Source organism: Heteronotia binoei, chromosome 19 (assembly GCF_032191835.1).
Source record: "Heteronotia binoei isolate CCM8104 ecotype False Entrance Well chromosome 19, APGP_CSIRO_Hbin_v1, whole genome shotgun sequence".
Lineage (NCBI taxonomy): Eukaryota > Metazoa > Chordata > Lepidosauria > Squamata > Gekkonidae > Heteronotia > Heteronotia binoei.
The window spans coordinates 36,955,337-36,977,885 of NC_083241.1; the positions used below are offsets into that span (position 1 = coordinate 36,955,337).

General features: G+C 50.0%; 1 protein-coding gene across 1 annotated transcript in view; it reads left to right on the forward strand.

Moving 5' to 3' along the window:
• The window catches only part of HMG20A (high mobility group 20A), a 47,448-nt gene that overhangs the window by 6,579 nt on the left and 18,320 nt on the right, over positions 1-22,549 (forward strand). The window contains exons 4-5 of the mRNA XM_060260175.1: positions 7,434-7,566; positions 12,424-12,455. Coding sequence (XP_060116158.1) covers positions 7,434-7,566; positions 12,424-12,455 — 165 coding nt within the window. The remainder of the gene's footprint in view (positions 1-7,433; positions 7,567-12,423; positions 12,456-22,549) is intronic.

Below are 22,549 nucleotides of genomic sequence, written 5' to 3' on the forward strand. Positions count from 1 at the left end.
AAGGAGATTGTGAGCCGCTTTGAGGACTCTGACATTTCAGAGTGGAGGGCTGGATTGAAATCCAGTATCATCATCATCTCCGCCTCCTCTTTCTCCTTTTCTTCCTCCTCCTCCTCTGAGACTCTGATTCAGAGAGAAGGGCGGGGTATAAATCTGCAATTCTTCTTTCCCCCAGCCACCTTACGCTTGCCAGGATGGTTCTTCTCCAACCCCAAACTTGCCTGGTGCAGTGGTTAAAGTGTCAGACTAGGATCTGGGAGCCCCAGGTTTGAATCCCCACTTCTGCTGACTGGGTGACCTTGGGGCCAGTTATGATCTCTTAGCCTAACCTGCCTCACAGGGTTGTTGTGCGGAGGAAGGCTGCAAGCTGCTTTGGGTCTCTGCCGGGGAGAAAGGCAGGGGACAAATGAAGCGAAGAAATAAATTCCAAATTGGGATGACAAAGAATTTTTTGGAAGGGGCTGTGGCTCAGTGGCGCTTAGGGCTGGCACACAGAAGGTCCCAGGTTCAATCCCTGGCATCATCCTTCATTAACAGCCCAAGCTGTAGGTGATATGAAAGACCTCAGCTTGAGACCCTGGAGAGCCACTGTCCCTAACTGTGATCAGGGGTGTCGAACTCATTCGTTATGAGGTCTGGATCTGACATAAAGGAGATCTTGTCGGGCTGTGCTGTGTGTGTACCTAACTAAGATTAGGTAGCGGAGATATAAACTTTATAAAGGACAGAGACAAACGCAATTAAAGGGTTTTTTTTTAAATTAAAATCAACATTAGCAGTCATTGGTCTTAAAGATGCTTTCTTTGTATTTCTCCCATGGGATCCAGGGGACTGGGCAAAGGAAGCTCTGGCTCTTTCTTCCTTCTCCAGAGGACCAGGAGGGGAAGGAGACCCAGGCAATAGAAGGAAGGGAGACTTGGCTCAGTAGCTCTGCTGTGTGATTGAGGGAGCCTGGCAAAGCAAGCTTTCCCTCCTCCCTCCTCCCCAAGGGAGGAGCTTCAGCCAATGGAGATAATAGAGGCTTTGCTCTATAGCTCCTGTGTGATTGAGCAAGCCTTACAAAGCAAGCTGTTATGCAGAAGGAAGCAAGAGAGAGGGAGAAGGAAGCAAATGACAGCCGGTTGCTCGGGGGAGCTGATAGAAGCCCTCTGGGGGCTTGATTCAGCCCCTGGGCGCATGTTTGACACCCCTGGTGTAGACAATAATGTCTTTGATGGACCGATGGTGTGATTCCATATAAGGCAGCTTTGATCTTCCTGTTCAGGGGCCTAAACTTAACACCCTATGTCGTTTCTCAAAGCATTCAGGGTGCTCTTCTAGGTTCAAAGCAACTGGATCTTCTTCTCTCTCCTAGCAAAGAACCAAAAGAGGAGGATGGTCCAAAGGGCGAAAGAGGAAGAAACCCCCCCGGACAGCAACGCTCCCAAGTCTCCCCTAACGGGTTACGTGCGGTTTATGAACGAGAGGAGGGAGCAGCTTCGAGCCAAGAGACCCCCGAAGTTCCTTTCCCAGAAATCACCCGGATGCTGGGCAACGAATGGAGCAAACTCCCTCCTGAAGAGAAACGGGTACCGCCAAGTTACCTGCCCGTGTTACAGTTTTGTAGTATAGCTGTCTTGTTCTGCAGCAGAAGAGCCAGATTCAAATCTGGTTAGAATCATAGAATCATAGAGTTGGAAGGAACCTCTAGAGTCATCTAGTCCAACCCCCTGCACAATGCAGGAAACTCACAATGAACACTTCCCCCTAAATTCACAGGATCTTCATTGCTGTCAGATGGCCATCTAGCCTCTGTTTAAAAACCTCCAAGGAAGGAGTGCTCACCATTTCCCGAAGAAGCCTGTTCCACTGAGGAACCGCTCTAACCGTCAGGAAGTTCTTCCTAATGTTGAGCTGGAAACTCTTTTGATTTAATTTCAGCCCATTGGTTCTGGTCCTGCCTTCCGGGGTTAGCCCTTTAGTGGCCAATCAGATTTTCAGGGTATGAGTCAAAGAGTCAAAGCTCTTTTGGTCAGAGATAAAAGTCAAGAACATAAGAGAAGCCAAGTTGGATCAGGCCAGTGGCCCATCCAGTCCAACACTCTGTATCACATAAGAACATAAGAGAAGCCATGTTGGATCAGGCCAGTGGCCCATCCAGTCCCACACTCTGTGTCACATAAGAACATCAGAGAAGCCATGTTGGATCAGGCCAGTGGCCCATCCAGTCCAACACTCTGTGTCACATAAGAACATAAGAGAAGCCATGTTGGATCAGGCCAATGGCCCATCCAGTCCAACACTCTGTATCACATAAGAACATAAGAGAAGCCATGTTGGATCAGGCCAATGGCCCATCCAGTCCAACACTCTGAGTCACATAAGAACATAAGAGAAGCCATGTTGGATCAGGCCAATGGGCCCTCCAGTCCAACACTCTGTGTCACATAAGAACATAAGAGAAACCATGTTGGATCAAGCCAATGGCCCATCCAGTCCAACACTCTGTGTCACACAGTGGCCAAAACCCAGGGGCCATCAGGAGGTCCACCAGTGGGGCCAGGACACTAGAAGCTCTCCCACTGTTGCCCCCCTCCTCCAAGCACCCAGAATACAGAGCATCACTGCCTCATACAGAGAGTTTCGTCTATACCCTGTGACTAATAGCCACTGAGGGACCTCTGCTCCACATGTTTATCCATTCCTCTCTTTAAGCTGCCTATGCTTGTAGCCGCCACCTCCTCCTATGGCAGTGAATTCCATGCATTAATGACCCTTTGGGTGAAGAAGTACTTCCTTTTATCCGTTCTAACCCGACCGCTCAGCAATTTCATTGAATGTCCGCGAGTTCTTGCATTGTGAGAAAGGGAGGAAAGTCCTTCTTTCTCCACCTTCTCTATCCCATGCAAGTTTTGACTCGTGCATTACTGGACTCAAGCCTAGAGCTTCAGGTCAGATTGTTTTCCCCAGCATTACTCTGCAGATTGAAAAGAAACTTGGGTGGGTGTTGGAAGAAGGTGCTGTGGAATTTGCAGCGCTGTCCTAAGCAGAGTTCTTCCTTTCTAAACCTGATGAAGTGGTCCAGTAAAGGGATCTTTGACTCTCAAAAGCTCATACCCTGGAAATCTTGTTGGTCTCTATGGTGCCCCTGGACTTGAATCTAGCTCCTCCCACATTATAGAATTTGACAGCAGATCCTTACAGGGGGATGTTGCTTCGCCAGGAAGAGTTTCATGCCTCCTGATTGGAAGCTTCCCTGTGTGACTGAAGTTAAGCCACAGCAGCCATTTTGTAACGGGATCCACCTCCTGTGGCAGCCATTTTATAGCTGCCTCCACCTCCCGTGGCAGCCATTTTGTAGCTGCCTCCACCTCCCGTGGCAGCCATTTTGTAGCTGCCTCCACCTCCCGTGGCAGCCATTTTGTAGCTGCCTCCACCTCCCGTGGCAGCCATTTTGTAGCTGCCTCCACCTCCCGTGGCAGCCATTTTTAGCTGGACCAGCAGAAAAATCCCCACCTGTGACTGCTGCAAGAAGTGTATTGGGGTAATGGCAGAGCGGGGCGGGGGGGGGGGGGGGACATGGGTTTGTTTGGGCAGGTTGGAGCCCGTATTTTAGCTTTCTGGGTCTGGAGAGGGGGAAAAGAAGTTTGAGGCCAGCAGTACCTTTAAGACCAACAGAGTTCTGGATATAAGCTTTTGCATGCAGGCATGTGTAAGATTATACCCAGAATTAAACTTCGTTGGTCTTAAAAGTGCCACTGGGCTCAACTTTTTGTTCTTTTTGTTTCAGACCAACACAGCTACCCATCTGGGTCTGGAGGGGAGAGAGAGCAGGACAGGGCAAGAATTTGTGCCCCCATAATGCACACGAGGAAGTGGCCAGCCAGATGGCTAACACATCCGGATTTGGCTGTTATCCGTTGCCTAAGAAAAGGAAGGCAGGTCACTCTGAAAGAACAGGATGCAGATTGGATCCTAGGAAGAAGATGCTGTAGATGATGCACTCATCCCACAGAGAAGGGCTGCTGACGGTTTTATCCTGGGTTCGGGACGAGGAGGCTTGCTTTGTGATTCTGTCCAGTGAGCTATGACTCTATCCTGTGAACTTAGGGGGAGGTGTTTGTGAAGTTCCTGCCTTGTGCAGGGGGTTGGACTAGATGACCCTGGGGGTCCCTTTCAACTCTATGATTCTAAGACTCAGTTTTCTTTTTCTTTTTGGTGTATGTGTTAATTAAATAATCTCATGTTTGTGAGCTGTACATCTTTCCAGTTAGTCCTTCTGCTCCATCCCGTCCCCCGCTCTCTAGGGTTACCAGCTGATATCAGAAATAATATCCCCTCTGTTCTGGGAGGTTTACACAGGCTGAGAAAAAGCCCCTAAATCCAGGAGAGTTGTACAAGCGGTCCCCCAACCTGTGTGGGATGCTTCAGCTGGGATGCCCAAAGGGGAGGGGGAGGGCATGAAGGCGGGAAGACAGCTAGAGGTCACCCGGGCAGAGTCCCTGCAGGGGATCTACTGGAGGGAGGCACGGAGGCTGGGCTGCTCGCTTCCTGCCCTCAAAGGGCATATTTTGCTCCAGAGCAGGGGTGGCCAAACTTGCTTAGCATAAGAGCCACATAGAATAATCTCATGTTTGTGAGCTGTACATCTTTCCAGTTAGTCCTTCTGCTCCATCCCGTCCCCCGTTCTCTAGGGTTACCAGCTGATATCAGAAATAATATCCCCTGAGCCACTCATGGGAAGGGCGGGATATAAATCCCAAATAAATAAATAAAATGTCAGATGTTTGAGAGACTCGAGACATGAATGTCAGATGCTTGAGAGCCACAAGACATGGACATCAGAGGAAGGAAGGAAGGAAGGAAGGAAGGAAGGAAGGAAGGAAGGAAGGAAGGAAGGAAGGAAGGAAGGAAGGAAGGAAGGAAGGAAGGAAATAGATGGGGGAGGGAGAAATGGAAAGAAAGCAACTTTAACTTAAGAACATAAGAGAAGCCATGTTGGATCAGGCCAATGGCCCATCCAGTCCAACACTCTGTGTCACACAGTGACCAAAAAAAGGAGTTTCACAAGTGGGGCTAGAAGCCCTTCCACTGTGCCCCCCCAAGCACCAAGAATACAGAGCATCACTGCCCCAGACAGTTCCAATATTATTCTGTGGCTAATAGCCACTGATGGACCTCTGCTCCATATTTTTATCTAACCCCCTCTTGAAGCTGGCTATGCTTGTAGCCGCCACCACCTCCTGTGGCAGTGAATTCCACAGGTTAATCACCCTTTGGATGAAGAATTACCTCCTTTTATCCGTTCTAACCCGACTGCTCAGCAATTTCATCGAATGCCCACGAGTTCTTGTATTGTGAGAAAGGGAGAAAAGTACTTCTTTCTCTACCTTCTCCATCCCATGCATCATCTTGTCAACCTCTATCATGTCACCTTGCAGTCGACGCTTCTCCAAGCTAAAGAGCCCCAAGCGTTTTAACCTTTCTTCATAGGGAAAGTGCTCCAAACCTTTAATCATTCTAGTTTAATAATGCTTGAGAGCCGCAAGACATGGACATCAGAGGTAGGTAGGAAGGAAGGAAGGAACTTTAAATCCCCAACTTTAAATACATCTCCAAGCCACCAGTTTCAAGAGCCCCACAATATGTGTGAAGGAGCCACATGTGGCTCCTGAGCCACAGTTTGGCCACCCCTGCTCCAGAGAACCCCCCCTACCATGTGCAGCAATATAGAGATTCGCTGCTAACGTCAAGGTAACAGAATCTTGCCAAGGACAGATGGTTACTGAAGCAGTAAAAGGAACACAAATATATGGTTCAGTGCATCCTAGCTCATCTTTTCTCCTTCACTGTAAGGGGACTGATGCATGGTGGGGGTGGTGGTCAGAGGTTTGGCTGCCCCAGATCATAATTTTGCTCCATCCTGACACAGGTCTCAGCTCCTCGGTTAGTCAGTGGCAGCCCCCCCCCCCCCTCCTTTGAGAGTTTTTAACCGAGATCATGGAGTAAAAAAATCTTTTTGATTGCTAACCGAACCCTTTGCTGCTATGTATGAATAAAAACTAAGAGGAGTGCTGGGTTCCCCCCCCTTTTTGCCCACACGCATTTTGCTCATTTCTAATTTCTGCGTGGGATGTAAGGCAAAGGTAAGGGGGAAAGGCCCAGAGAAATTTAAAGCCGAACATGGCAAAAGGGGAAGGGTTGCTTTTCATGTGGAAGGGTGCCGTGATCTTCACGCTCGCTCGCGTCTTCCGCTCGAGCACATCAGCAGCCCCCTTTGAAGTCCTCTGCCGTCGAGCTCCCTTCGTTAAGCAAACGCGACAGGAACGCTCCGGGCGACGCTGATCTGACGCCTTTAGAACTCGATTCGTAACGCGTCTCCGCTCCGAGAGTCAGAAACCTGGGATCGATTCCTCCCCTGCCGGGATGCGATCAGCGTCTGCGCACCATTTATGAGAAATGTGCAAGTCAGAGAGCCTGTTTTGCTGATAGCCCTCTGCAGAGTTGGAGTTCTAGACAGGGCAGCTGCATTTCGAGATCCATAAGAAACCTAGGTTTCTGTTAAAATACAAATAGCATGTGCACGGATTAGTCAATGCTGTCTCGATCCTGGCCAGCAGATACCCATACAGAAAGGATCGGTTTTAAGCTTTCAGGAAATAACTGCGCTCACACTTGGGGGGATGGGAGTTCTGCAGTTATGAAACAGGGTTTTTTTTTATTCTTGAAATTTAACCCACAACTAATGCGATCAGGAGAGTTTCTGAGGGTTGGTCTGCCATGGAGCAGCTAGATTTCAGTCCAGCGTTTTTATTTATTTATTTTATTTATTTTGAGTCCTATCCCGCCCTCCCCGCCGCAGACAATAAAAAACATTTACATTAAAAGCATTAAACAGTTCAAAAAATAACTTGGCGCTAGTTTCGATACAGATTTAAGACGGCGTCAGTGATCTTAAGCATCCATTGGATGGATCTAGCGTCTAGGCGGCGGTGGTTTGCATCTCAGTTAAATGCTAACTGAAACCGTGTCGTCTTAGAAGCCTTGCAGAACTGGGCAAGGTCCCGCAAGGCTCTGACCTCCTTGGGCAGTTGGTTTCACCAGTGCGGGGCAGCGATTGAGAAGGCCCTTTCTTGCATTTAGAGACCAACAAGATTTTGGGAGGGCGAGGTTTCAAATTCCCCTCGTTACGGATCCTTGTATCTGCCAAAGGGAGCTTTGGCTCTCGAGAGCTCACACCCCAAAAAATCACGCTGCCCCCTGAGTGGCTGCTGGACCTGAATCCAGCTGCAATCGGGAGGGACTCCCTCAGTTGACTTGAAAGCGAAACCACCAGGCACGGCGGTGATGGTCGGTCCCTTTCGGTTTCTGCACGTTCTTCTCGTCCAGGGACCTCGGCAGCAAAACGGCCCGCTTTGGGGATCTTGACTGTATATTCTCCTCTCTCTTTGCAGCGCTACCTGGATGAAGCAGACAGAGATAAAGAGCGTTACATGCGGGAGCTGGAGCAGTACCACAAAACCGAGGCGTACAAAGTCTTCAGTCGGAAAGCCCAGGACAGGCAGAAAGGGAAATCGCACCGGCAAGGTATTAAACTGTGACCGAGCGGTGCTCCCTGAGTGTCACTAGAGGCTATTACAGTGCTTAGGTTCACAGGTCTCCAATCTACGCCATTTTGCTTGTTCCTCTTTCGCTTCTGGGTCTTTGCTGTACGCAACCGGACTGTCAGTTGCTTATTTCTTCCTCCACGTGTCACCAGCATGTTATCTGTTTCTCTTGATTTTGATCTCCAAGCCAGTCGCCTGGCTTTTCATTTCTTCGCATTCCTCTGGTAACCCTAAAATAAACATGAAGTGGATTGGGGGGCGGGGCCTGTTTCCGAGGCTGCGTAGCCAAAGAGGCTGTGCTTTGCAAATGCAGGCTTGTCTCTCAGGGACCAGGATCGGCAATTAGAGGGAGCAGATTTGGGCTTCGGTAGTCTCTCCTGCTGGACCTTTTATAAGAGAAGATACTAATTCATTTTCACATGTAATCCTAAGAACACTTTCCTGGGAGTAAGCCCCGCTGAATAGACCTCACCAGGGGTGGAATTCTAGCAGGAGCTCCTTTGCATATTAGGCCACACCCCCCAATGTAGCCAATCCTCCAAGAGCTTACAAAAAAAGAGCCTTGTAAGCTGTTGGAGGACTGGCTACATCAGGGGTGGAATTCTAGCAGGAGCTCCTTTGCATATTAGGCCACACACCCCGATGTAGCCAATCCTTCAAGAGTTTACAAAAAAAAAGCCTTGTAAGCTGTTGGAGGATTGGCTACATCAGGGGGTGTGGCCTAATGTGCAAAGGAACTCCAGCTAGAATTCCACTCCTGGACCTCACTAGCATTCTGGGGAGACCTGCTTAGAGTGACACCATGAGAAAAGCTCTGGGATTCAGCACCCCGTTTGGGTGAGAGGAAGGCCTGACCTCCATTCCTGAGACTGGATGACCCACCTCTCCCTGTTTGGGATCGCCACGGTATTGCCAGCTCTGGGTTGGGAAATCCTTGGAGATTTAGGGGGGGTGAAGCTCGGGGAGGGAGCTCAGTGGGGTATAACATCACAGGGTTCATCTTCCAAAGCAGCCGTTTTCTCCAAGGGGACTGATCTCTGTAGTCTGGAGATAAGTTGGCGTTCCAGGAGTTCTCCAGGCCCCACCTGGAGGTTGGGAACCCTCCCTGCATCTTTATGCTGTCTTTCACCATAGAGCCGTACTTGCACACCTTGCCTTCCATGCGAGTACAGTTATGATCCAGTTCCTGGGCTCTGTTTCTTTGTCACAACCATGAAGGGTTATGAAGGAACATAGGAGAAGCCACGTTGGATCAGGCCAATGGCCCATCCAGTCCAACACTCTGTGTCACATAAGAACATCAGAGAAGCCATGTTGGATCAGGCCAATGGCCCATCCAGTCCAACACTCTGTGTCACATAAGAACATAAAAGAAGCCATGTTGGATCAGGCCAATGGCCCATCCAGTCCAACACTCTGTGTCACATAAGAACATCAGAGAAGCCATGTTGGATCAGGCCAGTGGCCCATCCAGTCCAACACTCTGTGTCACATAAGAACAGAAGAGAAGCCATGTTGGATCAGGCCAATGGCCCCTCCTGTCCAATGCTCTGTGTCACATAAGAACATAAGAGAAGCCATGTTGGATCAGGCCAATGGCCCATCCAGTCCAACACTCTGTGTCACATAAGAACATAAGAGAAGCCATGTTGGATCAGGCCAGTAGCCCCTCCAGTCCAACACTCCATGTCACATAAGAACATAAGATAAGCCATGTTGGATCAGGCCAGTGGCTCATCCAGTCCAACACTCTGTGTCACATAAGAACATAAGAGAAGCCATGTTGGATCAGGCCAATGGCCCATCCAGTCCAACACTCTGTGTCACATAAGAACATCAGAGAAGCCATGTTGGATCAGGCCAATGGCCCATCCAGTCCAACACTCTGTGTCACATAAGAACATAAGAGAAGCCATGTTGGATCAGGCCAATGGCCCATCCAGTCCAACACTCTGTGTCACATAAGAACATAAGAGAAGCCAGGTTGGATCAGGCCAGTGGCCCATCCAGTCCAACACTCTGTGTCACATAAGAACATAAGAGAAGCCAGGTTGGATCAGGCCAGTGGCCCATCCAGTCCAACACTCTGTGTCACATAAGAACATAAGAGAAGCCATGTTGGATCAGGCCAATGACCCATCCAGTGCAACACTCTGTGTCACATAAGAACATAAGAGAAGCCATGTTGGATCAGGCCAATGGCCCATCGAGTCCAACACTCTGTGTCACATAAGAACATAAGAGAAGCCAGGTTGGATCAAGCCAATGGCCCATCCAGTCCAACACTCTGTATCACATAAGAACATAAGAGAAGCCATGTTGGATCAGGCCAATGGCCCATCCAGTCCAACACTCTGTGTCACATAAGAGAAGCCATGTTGGATCAGGCCAGTGGCCCCTCCAGTCCAACACTCTGTGTCACATAAGAACATAAGAGAAGCCAGGTTGGATCAGGCCAATGGCCCATCCAGTCCAACACTCTGTGTCACATAAGAACATAAGAGAAGCCATGTTGGATCAGGCCAGTGGCCCCTCCAGTCCAACACTCTTTGTCACATAAGAACATAAGAGAAGCCAGGTTGGATCAGGCCAGTGGCCTCTCCAGTGCAACACTCTGTGTCACATAAGAACATAAGAGAAGCCAGGTTGGATCAGGCCAATGGCCCATCCAGTCCAACACTCTATGTCACATAAGAACATAAGAGAAGCCATGTTGGATCAGGCCAATGGCCCATCCAGTCCAACACTCTGTGTCACATAAGAGAAGCCATGTTGGATCGGGCCAGTGGCCCATCCAGTCCAACACTCTGTCACATAAGAACATAAGAGAAGCCAGGTTGGATCAGGCCAGTGGCTCATCCAGTCCAACACTCTGTGTCACACAGTGGCCAAAAAAAACAAACAGGCACCATCAGGAGGTCCACCAGCAGGGCCAGGACACTAGAAGCCCGCCCACTGTGCCCCCCCCCCCACAAAGCACCAAGAATACAGAGCATCACTACCCCAGACAGAGAGTTCTATCAATACCCTGTGGCTAATATCCACTGATGGACCTCTGCTCCATATTTTTATCCAATCCCCTCTTGAAGCTGTCTATACTTGTAGCCGCCACCATCTCCTGTGGCAGTGAATTCCATGTGTTCATCACCCTTTGGATGAAGGACTTCCTTTTATCCGTTCTAACCTGACTGCTCAGCAATTTCACTGAGGGATGGAACTTAGGGTGGGCCTAGGCTAATGAAGAGGCCGAGTTACGCAGTTGAGAACAGGTATGATTCTCACGGGAGTCTTTTGAGTCCTGGCATCAAAGGCAAGTGGCCAGACCGTTGGCAAAGGAGCAGAACTCAGATCAGGAACCGAGAACAGGTTTAGCCCCCGCCCAGCATCTGTTTCTCCCCTAGAAGGGCTGCCATTCATTCATACGTGGGCAAAACCACAAAGCATAGCATTTGAGGACATTGTTCAGTTGTGGAGCAAAGCCAGGCCTCTTGTCGTTGGATGGCCCCGTCTCGTGGGTGGGGAGGGTGCTTTGGCGGAGAGATGGAAACACAAGAAGTGGTCCTGTCAGCACAATTCCTGGAGGGAGGCCAACAAAACAGGCTGTTGCAGCCTCAGCCGTAAAACTTCCTGGGATGTCCCCCCTCCCAATGGGATTCTTTCAGTATCGGGGCCCTCTCTCTACCAACCCCTCCCACTTCTGCCAGTTGTAACAGTGGGCATTTTGCCAGTTAAAAAAACCCTGTGGAGTTCACTGCCACAGGACATGGTGGCGGCCACAAGCATAGCAACCTTCAAGAGGGGTTTAGATAAAAATATGGAGCAGAGGTCCATCAGTGGCTATTAGCCACAGTGTGTGTGTGTGTGTGTGTGTGTGTATATATATATATAATTTTTTTTTGCCACTGTGACACAGAGTGTTGGACTGGATGGGCCATTGGCCTGATCCAACATGGCTTCTCTTATGTTCTTATGTGCTACAGAGTGTTGGACTGGATGGGCCACTGGCCTGATCCAACATGGCTTCTCTTATGTTCTTATGTTTAACCCTGAAAGGCTGTTTTCCTATAGAGTAGCTAGAAGGCTGAGTAGCCCATACTCGCTCTAATTTGGTGTAGTGGTTAAGCGTGCGGACTCTTATCTGGGAGAACCGGGTTCGATTCCCCACTCTTCCGCTTGCAGCTGCTGGAATGGCCTCGGGTTAGCCATAGCTCTGGCAGAGGTTGTCCTTGAAGGGGCGGCTTCTGGAAGAGCCCTCTCAGCCTCACCCACCTCACAGGCTGTCTGTTGTGGGGGGAGAAGATATAGGAGATTGTAAGCCGCTCTGAGTCTCTGATTCAGAGAGAAGGGCGGGGTATAAATCTGCAGTCGTGGTCTTCTGAGATTCAGAGGATAGGGTGGCCTATGCTTCTGTGTCTTGTCGGATCTCAGAAGCTAAGCAGAGTCAGCCCTGGTTCGTACTTGGATGGAAGGCCAACCAAGAAGTTCACGGTTGCTATGCAGAGGCAGGCAACGGCAAACCACCTCTGAACTTCACTCGCCTGACCTGATCTCATTGGATCTCAGAAGCTCGGCAGGGTCAGCCCTGGGAAACCGCCAAGGAAGCCCAGGGTCGGTACGCAGAGGCGGGCAACGGCAACCGCCTCTGTTCATCTCTTGCCTGGAAATTGCATGTGATTTGGCTGTGACTTGAGGACATGTTATTGTTGTTATTATTGTTATTTATTGTTACTGTTATTGAGCAGCTGGGAAAAAAGTGTCACGGAATGTGCCTTTGGGCTGCTCCACCCCACCCCCTGCATTTTTACGATATCTTTTCCTTTTTCTTCCCCCCCCCCAGAAGGAACACGACAGGCTGCCCACGAGCATGAGGTGAGTTAATTAATTCCTCCTAATACAAACATAAGTTGGTTTTTTTTTTAAGTTATGGTTTGAGGCAGAGGTTGAGGAGATGTGTAGACAATCGGTTCCCCCCCCCCACCACCAAGATGAAAACGCACGACTTCAATAACTTTTGTGTACTCAAAAGTTGCGAGCGAGCCTGTATGAGCGAGCGTGGTACGATCCAGTGGACCTCTGCGGGAGGTAAGAGCCTGCATCTCTCCAGATGGTGTGCCAGCATCTGGATCTTCTGTAGCTACAGGTATCTGCCCTTAAAAGGAGGAATGCTGAGCAAAAGGTGTGGATTCCAGTTAGGGTCCAGTGTCCGAAAGGAAAATAAAAAGGCAGCATATATAAGTTTAGCTTCCTTGTCCTGAAATGCACCTGAATTTAACCTTACGTCTGTCTTGGAACAGTATCCCACCAGCAAGGGCCATTTTAGTGGTTAGGATTCTCCAACTCAGTGCCCATGGGCGCCATAGAGCCATAGATAACTTTTTCTGGTTCCCGCCAAGTCTTTCAGAAAGTAGGCACGGCCGGGTGGGGCTTTTGCCCAGCAGGGCTTCTGATAGGCCACCGGAAGTCTGATTGGCTGAGAGCCAGTTTGGTGTAGTGGTTAAGTGCACAGACTCTTATCTGGGAGAACTGAGTTTGATTCCTCGCTCCTCCACTTGCAGCTGTTGGAATGGCCTTGGGTCAGCCATAGCTCTCGCAGGAGTTGTCCTTGAAAGGGCAGCTGCTGGGAGAGCTCTCTCAGCCCCACCTACCTCACAGGGTGTCTGTTGTGGGGGAAGAAGATATAGATTGTAAGCCACTCTGAGTCTCTGATTCAGAGAGAAGGGCGGGGTATAAATCTACAGTCTTCTTCTGAGATTCAGAGTATAGGGTGGGATATAAATCCAATATCATCATCTTCTACAGATTTTTTTTAAAACAGCTGCTGCCACAGCACAAGGGTCTTTGCTGTGCAATTGAAGAGAAACTTGTGTGGGCACTAGAAAATATTTTAAACAATATATGTTCATTGTCAAAGTCATCCTGTTAAATGGGGCTTACGGCTGAAATGTCGAAGAGTTATTACTAGAGTTAGGCATGGTGTCACTCTGGTATTTTGCGATTGGCACCAGTGTTTGATGCAGTAGCTCACCACTTTAATCCAGAGCCAGTTTGGTGTAGTGGTTAAGTGCGTGGACTCTTATCTGGGAGAACTGGGTTTGATTCCCCACTCCTCCACTTGCACCTGCTGGAATGGCCTTGGGTCAGCCATAGCTCTGGCAGAGGTTGTCCTTGAAAGCGCAGCTGCTGTGAGAGCCCTCTCCAGCCCCACCCACCTCACAGGGTGTCTGTTACGGGGGAGGAAGGTAAAGGAGATTGTGAGCCACTCTGAGACTCTGATTCAGAAAGACGGGTGGGGTATAAACCTGCAATTTTTCTTCTTCTTAATGCCAGTAGCTCTCTTTAATGCTAATAGCTCACAAAGTTGAGTTTTTGCTCACAAGACTCCACAGCTTAGAGGGGGTCTTGGCTCGGCGCCCCCTCTTATGGCAGCCATTTTGTGATTTTGCCCAGAGTCTGAATCCCAAATGGGCCTGCAGCCTCAAAAATTTCAGGCACTCCTGGGTTCTGTTTCCTGCTGTGCCGTGTAAGCTTGCTGGGAGACTCTGTGGCAGGCACGTTCCCTAAGCCTAACATGCCTCACAGGGTTGTTGTGTGATAATAAAATGGAGGATCGAAGAGAAACCACGTAAGCTGCTTCGGGAGCCCCCAGTGAGGAGAAAGGCAGGATGTAAAACAAGTAAGGAAAAGGAAAGGAAAGGTCCCTTGTGCAAGCACCGGTCATTTCCGACTCTGGGGTGACGTTGCTTTCACGTTTTCATGGCAGGCTTTTGTTATGGGGTGGTTTGCCATTGCCTTCCCCAGTCGTCTCCGCTTTCCCCCCAGCAAGCTGGGTCCTCATTTGACCGACCTCGGAAGGACGGAAGGCTGAGTCAACCTGGAGCTGGCTACATGAACCAGCTTCCACTGGGATCGAACTCAGGTTGCGAGCCGTGGGCTCCGACTGCAGTACTGCAGCTTTAACACTGCGCCATGGGGCTCTTTTAAAAAAAAACACAGGTAAATAAAATCTTTTAAAAAACAAGTACATAAAATAGTAAATAAAACTTCTGCTTCCTTGAAGAGGCCTGAAAAGCCCAAGGTTCCTGCACTTCCCCCCTCCTTCCTCAACCACAGAGTCTTTACTGTCAATGTGGAGCACAAGACTGACCACCGATCTGGAGCTCTTTCATAAATCAGTGTTTATGTCTTGCCTGAGAGTGGGACTTTAAACCACAGTTTTGTTTGCAAGCGAAATGCAGAGAAGCCTTTGGCCACAACATGGTGATGATATTGGATTTATATCCCGCCCTCCACTCCGAATCTCAGAGCGGCTCACCATCTCCTTTCCCTTCCTCCCCCACAATAAGCACCTTATGAGGTGGGTGGGGCTGAGAGAGCTCTGACAGCAGCTACCCTTTCAAGGACAACCTCTGCGAGAGCTATGGCTGACCCAAGGCCATGCCAGCAGGTGCAAGTGGAGGAGTGGGGAATCAAACCCGGTTCTTCCAGATAAGAGTCTGCTCACTTAACCACTACACCAAACTGACTCTCAACATGGGAGGCAGGGGGGATCTGCAAGCTGGAAGCCTTGCCGCTTGCTCACGTCGGGGGACAAACTCGCGATCCGTTCACCATCTCTGAACACAGCCATCCTTTTCAAAAACTAGACGAACTCAACCCTGGGTAAATAACTCTCTTAAATCACTGGGTGAGAACTTTGAACTTCTCTTTCGTTCCAGACTCCCCCCCCCTCCCCCCGCCCCAATAAAACAGCTCAGCTCTTTGGAAGGATAACGTGAAGTGCCGATCTGCCAGTCCTTCCCCTGCTGTTCTTTTCTAAATCTCTGCAGCTGGCATTAGAAGAGCCTCACATTTTATCACCGGGCGTAGAGATGGCTCTCTGTCCAAATGTGCTCTTATCTGGGATCTCCAAAAGTCACATTACTCTGTTGCACCAGCCATCTTAAAGCTGTTAACGGATTTCAGCTGTCTTCTTATTTACCAAGGATGGCCAAACTGTGGCTCGGGAGTCACACGCAGCTCTTTCACACATATTGTGTGGCTCTTGAAGTCCCCACTGCTCTGTCGGCTGCCTTGGGAAAGCATTTCGCTCTTTGAATAACTTCTCCAAGCCAAGCTAGCCGGTGGCTTGGAGAACGCATTTAAAGTTGCTTTCTTTCCACCTCTCCTTCCCTCCTCCATCTTCCTTCCTTCCTTCCTTCCTTCCTTCCTTCCTTCCTTCCTTCCTTCCTTCCTTCCTTCCTTCCTTCCTTCCTTCCTTCCTTCCTTCCTTCCTTCCTTCCTTCCTTCCTTCCTTCCTTCCTTCCTTCCTTCCTCCCTCCCTCCCTCCCACCTACATCTGATGTTCATGTCTTGTGGCTCTCAAATATCTGACGTTTATTCTCTGTGGCTTTCATGTTTGCTGGGGTCCACAGCAGGATTTGTTGTGCCCACCCAGTTTGGCACTCCGGGGCTCTCGACACTGTAAGCTGCCTTGAGCCCCACAAGCTAACCACCCTTCGCCTGGGCAGTCACAGCAGTTCTGCTCCCCCCACCCCATTATGTGCCCATCTCTCAGAGAGACAGAGATCTCTTGACTCTCTTCCCTCCCCCCTCCCCCCTTTGCTCTGCAAGGTGTGTTAGGGAAGGGGAGAGAAAAAGCAAAAAGCCCAGCAGCAAGGCTACGACTTGTTCAGAGTGGCAGTGAGCAAATGGGACAAATTGGGGGCCCTCCAATGGAGGGGCCATATAGTCAGAAGGGGGTGGGGTTGAAAGGATGGGTCTGGCCTCTCCCAGGCCCCACTATAGCTACGGGGCTTTGTAGCTCTTACATTAAGCAAGTTTGGCCACCCCTGTTATATACACCCAGAGGATATAGTCACCGAAAGGTGTGGCTTTTTCACGCCACACCAGTTCATTACAGCAGGGGTGGCCAACGTTAGCTCTCCAGATGTTTTTTGCTTACAACTCCCATCAGCCCCAGCCATTGGCCATGCTGGCTGGGGCTGATGGAAGTTGTAGGCAAAAAAACATCCAGAGAGCTACCGTTGGCCACCCCTTCATCACAATCAAAACAACTCCTGTCACATCTAAAGTATTATTACCCCGGGGAGAAGCCTGGGTTGCTTGGCATCACGTATCCTGCGAGAGGCTTGGAAAAAAGCAGTAAAATGCATTTTTAAAAATCGATTGTCTGCCTGGGAGTCATACAAAACACTGATGTCACAAGCAAAAAGGTAAAGGTGGTCCCCTGTGCAAGCACCAGTCGTTTCCGACTCTGGGGTGACGTTGCTTTCACAACGTTTTTACGGCAGACTTTTTACGGGATGGTTTGCCATTGCCTTCCCCAGTCATCTACACTTTCCCCCCCCCCCCAGCAATCCGGGGACTCATTTTACTGGCCTTGGAAGTATGGAAGACTGAGTTGACCTGGAGCCGGCTACCTGAACCAGCTTCTGCTGGGATCGAACTCAGGTCGTGAGCAGAGGGCTGCGACTGCAGTACTGCAGCTTTACCGCTCTGCGCCACGGGGCTCCTGATGTCACAAGCCCTGCCGGATAAACTTTGTGAAAGGACCCCTTTCTTCCTTTCTCCTGTTTCTCCCTTGTCACGTCTCCACTGATCTCATCAGCTTTGCAGTTTATTTCTGGAGCCCCTAAAATTAGGTCCCATTCTAAAAGCTGGCTCGCGTTCCTTCCCAGGCCAACCGCGCGGCGCAAATGCCTCTTTGTCTCTTTCGAAGACGGCACGAGGAGCCCCCAGGTTTTGCGTTTCTCTTCTCATTTTATGACAGACGACAAAAAAAGAAAAAGTCGCTAAGCCCCAACAAATTAGCCCTTCTGCAACGATGTGGTAATCAAATCCGTATGATTTTCAGTCCCTCGAGCGAGCCTCAGAGTGGCTTAAGTACATCGGAGCCCCCCCCCAGAGAATCCTTTGCATGCTGGGGTAATGTACTCAATAATGGAAGAGCGCTGATGGTTTTCATTACCGCTGTTCCGTTAAGGAGGATTTCTCTGCCTTTTAGGGAATGGGCAATTTTCCTTAATTGCTTAGATGCTAATGGGGGGCGGGGTGGGAAGATGGTCCTTGGGAGAATCTCTGCCCACCCCCCACCCCCCACTCTCCCAGGACAGCACTGGCAATGCCCACGCTGCCTTCTCCTCCTCCCAGTCTTCTGGTGCTGTGCGGAGGAGCTGTGTTTGTTGTTTATTTCCCAAGGTTTTCTCTCTTTTTTTGCCCGCTTTCCAACACAGATGAGGTCAACGCCTCGGGCAAGTTTTTCTGCCTCAGCACCTCTGTGCACGTTGCATGTAGAATAACGGGATGGGCCTGAGCCAGGCCCCGCCTTTAGGGCCTTGTCAGGTTAAAACTCAGTGCCGGATCAAACCCTGTGGGGGCCCCTAGAAGAAGAAGAAGATATTGGATTTATATCCCGCCCTCCACTCCGAAGAGTCTCAGAGCGGCTCACAATCTGCTTTCCCTTTCTCCCCCACAACAGACACCCTGTGAGGTAGATGAAGATATTGGATTTGTATCCCGCCCTCCACTCTGAAGAGTCTCAGAGCGGCTCACAATCTCCTTTCCCTTCCTCCCCCACAACAGACGCCCTGTGAGGTAGATGAAGATATTGGATTTATATCCCGCCCTCCACTCCGAAGAGTCTCAGAGCGGCTCACAATCTCCTTTCCCTTCCTCCCCCACAACAGACGCCCTGTGAGGTAGATGAAGATATTGGATTTATATCCCGCCCTCCACTCCGAAGAGTCTCAGAGCGGCTCACAATCTCCTTCCCCTTCCTCCCCCACAACAGACACCCTGTGAGGTAGATGAAGATATTGGATTTATATCCCGCCCTCCACTCCGAAGAATCTCAGAGCGGCTCACAATCTCCTTTCCCTTCCTCCCCCACAACAGACACCCTGTGAGGTAGATGAAGATATTGGATTTATATCCCGCCCTCCACTCCGAAGAGTCTCAGAGCGGCTCACAATCTCCTTTCCCTTCCTCCCCCACAACAGACACCCTGTGAGGTAGATGAAGATATTGGATTTATATCCCGCCCTCCACTCCGAAGAGTCTCAGAGCGGCTCACAATCTCCTTTACCTTCCTCCCCCCACAACAGACACCCTGTGAGGTGGGTGGAGCTGGAGAGGGCTCTCCCAGCAGCTGCCCTTTTAAGGACAACCTCTGCCAGAGTTATGGCTGACCCAAGGCCATGCCAGCAGGTGCATGTGGAGGAGTAGGGAATCAAACCCGGTTTTCCCAGATAAGAGTCCTCACACTTAACTACTACACCAAACTGGCTCTCCACAGTCTGACTCTAGGCAGTCGAAATCTTGGGGGGGGGCCCTTGCAAACGATCTCAGAGTCTGAGCACCCGCCCCGCCACCCACAGCCCCCGCTGCAGCCTGCAGGCACCTTCTCAGAAGCCCCTTTTACTAAGCTAAGGGAGAGGCGGAGAGAGGCAGACTCGGCGACAACGCCAGCAGCAGCCGCATCAGGCAAGTCGAGCAAAGACCAGCTCAGCGGCCGGCTGCACGTGCAGGTTGGGAGGGCTGCAAGCAGGGGGGAAACTGGGGCAGAGGGGGGAGGAAATGGGGGAAGCCAGCCCAGGGCCCCTAAAGGCATGGGGTCCATAGGCCAGTGCCTGCTTGACCTAATTGTTAATCCGACTCTGAAAGCTCTTTCCCCCAGGAGTGTGGGGGAATAGAAGGAGGCAGAAAATTGTAGGAGAGTGGGACGTGGCTGCCTGGGGGGCGGGGTGGTGGTGGTGGTGGTTTGGCTATCAAGTCACAGCTGACTTCCAGCGATCCCACCAGGTTTTCAGGGCAAGAAACATTCAGAGGAGGTTTGCCATTGCCTGCCTCTGTGTAGCAACCCTGGGCTTAGAATCATAGTTGGAAGGGACCTCCATTGTCATCTAGTCCAACCCCCTGCACAATGCAGGAAACTCACAAATACTAAATTCACAGGATCTTCAATGCTGTCAGATGGCCGTCTAGCCTCTGTTTAAAAACCTCCAAGGAAGGAGAGCCCACCACCTCCCGAGGAAGCCTGTTCCACTGAGGAATCGCTCTAACGGTCAGGAAGTTCTTCCTAATAGAATCCTAGAGTTGGAAGAGTCCTCCAGGGTCATCTAGTCCAACCCCCTGCACAATGCAGGAAACTCACAAACACCTCCCCCCTAAATTTACAGGATCTTGATTGCTGTCAGATGGCCATCTAGCCTCTGCTGAAAAACCTCCAAGGAAGGAGAGCCCACCACCTCCTGAGGAAGCCTGTTCCACTGAGGAATCGCTCTAACGGTCAGGATATTCTTCCTGAGGTTGAGCTGGAAACTCTTTTGATCTAATTTCAACCCATTGGTTCTGGTCCTGCCTCCCGGGGCCTCAGGAAACAATTCCACACCATCCTCTTACGACGGCCCTTCAAGTACTTGAAGATGGGAATCATATCACCTTGGTGGTTTCCCGACCATTGTGAGCTGCTGCACAAATCAGTTTGCTCTGGGGCCGTCTTTCCTGAGCTGAGACAAAAATGTGTGAGCTGGAGGCTGAAGAATTGTTTGCTAGCTCACACTAACTCAGCTTAGAGGGAACACCGGTTGCATCAGTGCTTAGTTCTCGGAGCCCTTTCTTACACACCCAGGGAAATGTAAGTTGTCACTTCGGGATCCAGAAGCAATTTTCTCTAGGTCTGTTTGGCCAGGGATTCTAGAGTGGGTTTGTTTTTTTGCCATCTTTTGTTTTGTGAAGGTTTGGGAGGGGGGTTTTTTGCCATCTTTTGGAGCAGGGATAACTGAGCATGTGTGTGAATTTCCTGCATTGGGCAAGGGGTTGGACTAGATGACCCTGGAGGGTCCCTTCCAATTGTATGATTCGATACTAACCAGGGCTAAGCCTGCTTAGCGATCGGACAAGATCAGGCTAACCTGGGCCATCCAGGTTAGGTGAACAGAGGGGGCTTGCCATTGCCTGCCTCTGCATCTCGACCCTGGAGCTCCTTGGTGGTCTCCCATCTGAGTACTAAGCTGGACCGACCCCTGCTGAACTTCCAAGATCTGACGGGATTGGGCTATCCTGGGCTCTCCTGCTCAGGTCACGCCCAGGTTTGAGAGCAGGGAATTATGTTCCTTTCGTTTCTCCCCCCCCCCCCCAGCCCTCCGGTGGGTTTCCAGAACAGGCCAATGTCCCTTTGAATTCTGATGCCGCCTCCCCCCTCCCTCTCCCGGATGGTCACCCGTGCAGCCTCCTAGAGGGCAAGTCCCTTGCCATTATCTGCTTGTTTCCAATGTGTCCTTGGGATGTATGCTTAGCTTTGTCTTCAAGAGAGCGGAAGTTATATGCCTCCTGAGAAACAGCCTGGCACTCAAGGCCATGGCTCCTATCTCTGGGCGTTTCATAGAACGCTTTGTAGTGTGAGAACACTTGAATTGTAACAAAACGCTTTTGAATTAAACTCGTAAGAACATAGGAGAAGCCATGTTGGATCGGGCCAGTGGCCCATCCAGTCCAACATTCTGTGTCACACGGTGGCCATAAAGACCAAGTGCCATCAGGAGGTCCACCAGTGAGGCTAGAACCCCTCTCACTGTGCCCCTCCCCCCCCCAAGCACAAGAATACAGAGCATCACTGCCTCAGACAGGAAGTTCCAACAATACTCTGTGGCTAATAGCCACTGCTGGACCTCTGCTCCAGATGTTTATCCAATCCCCTCTTGAAGCTGGCTATGCTTGTAGCTGCCATCACCTCTTGTGGTAGTGAATTCCACGTGTGAATCACCCTTTGGGTGAAGAAGGACTTAAGAACATAAGAGAAGCCATGTTGGATCAGGCCAATGGCCCATCCAGTCCAACACTCTGTGTCACACAGTGACCAATATATGTGTGTGTGTACATACACACACACACATATATATACTGTGGTTAATAACCACTGATGGCTGATGACTTCCTTTTATCTCGCGCCTGACACACACACACACACACACACACACACTCATATATATATATATACTGTGGTTAATAACCACTGATGGCTGATGACTTCCTTTTATCTCGCGCCTCAACCAGATTGGGCTGGCCCTGGGTTTTAGCCTTTACTAAAATTACTTACGTGATGTAATTAGTCATCTTTAAAAGGTGTAGTTGCCATGTAAACGTGTCGAGCATTTCCCCTTTAAACACAGCTTATTCCGCAATATATATGGATCAATACGCAAAATTGTGTATAAATGCAGACATATGAACATATGAAGCTGCCTTATACTGAATCAGACCCTCGGTCCATCAAAGTCAGTATTGTCTACTCAGACTGGCAGTGGCTCTCCAGGGTCTCAAGCCGAGGTTTTTCACACCTATTTGCCTGGACCCTTTTTTGGAGATGCCGGGGATTGAACCTGGGACCTTCTGCTTCCCAAGCAGATGCTCTACCACTGAGCCACCGTCCCTCCCCTTACAAGAAGCCATGTTGGATTGGGCCAGTGGCCCATCCATTCCAACATTCTGTGTCACACAGTGGCCATAAAGACCAAGTGCCATCAGGAGGTCCACCAGTGAGTCTAGAACCCCTCTCACTGTGCCCCCTCTCACTTTTGCCGTCCCACCTTACAAATGAAATGAAGGTGAGCAAAGGTACAAGACAAGGATGTCCGCTTTCACCATTGTTGTTTATAATGGCTCTTGAAATTCTGCTAATGCAAATACAAGACGATAAAGAGATAGAAGGATTGAAAATTAGAGGATTTTCTTATAAATATAGAGCATTTGCAGACGATATTGTGTTTATAACTGAAGATCCGATACAAGTGGTACCTTTGTTGCTAGCTAAGATAAAAGAATATGGAGAAATGGCAGGACCCTATATAAACACAGCTTATTCCTGGTGGAAACTTCTGGATTTTGCAGGTTGTGGGAGCGATACCGAAAATATTTTTTTGACAGTTTTCGCATCTCTGCTGCTTCCTGCAGATGAAAGGTTTTGT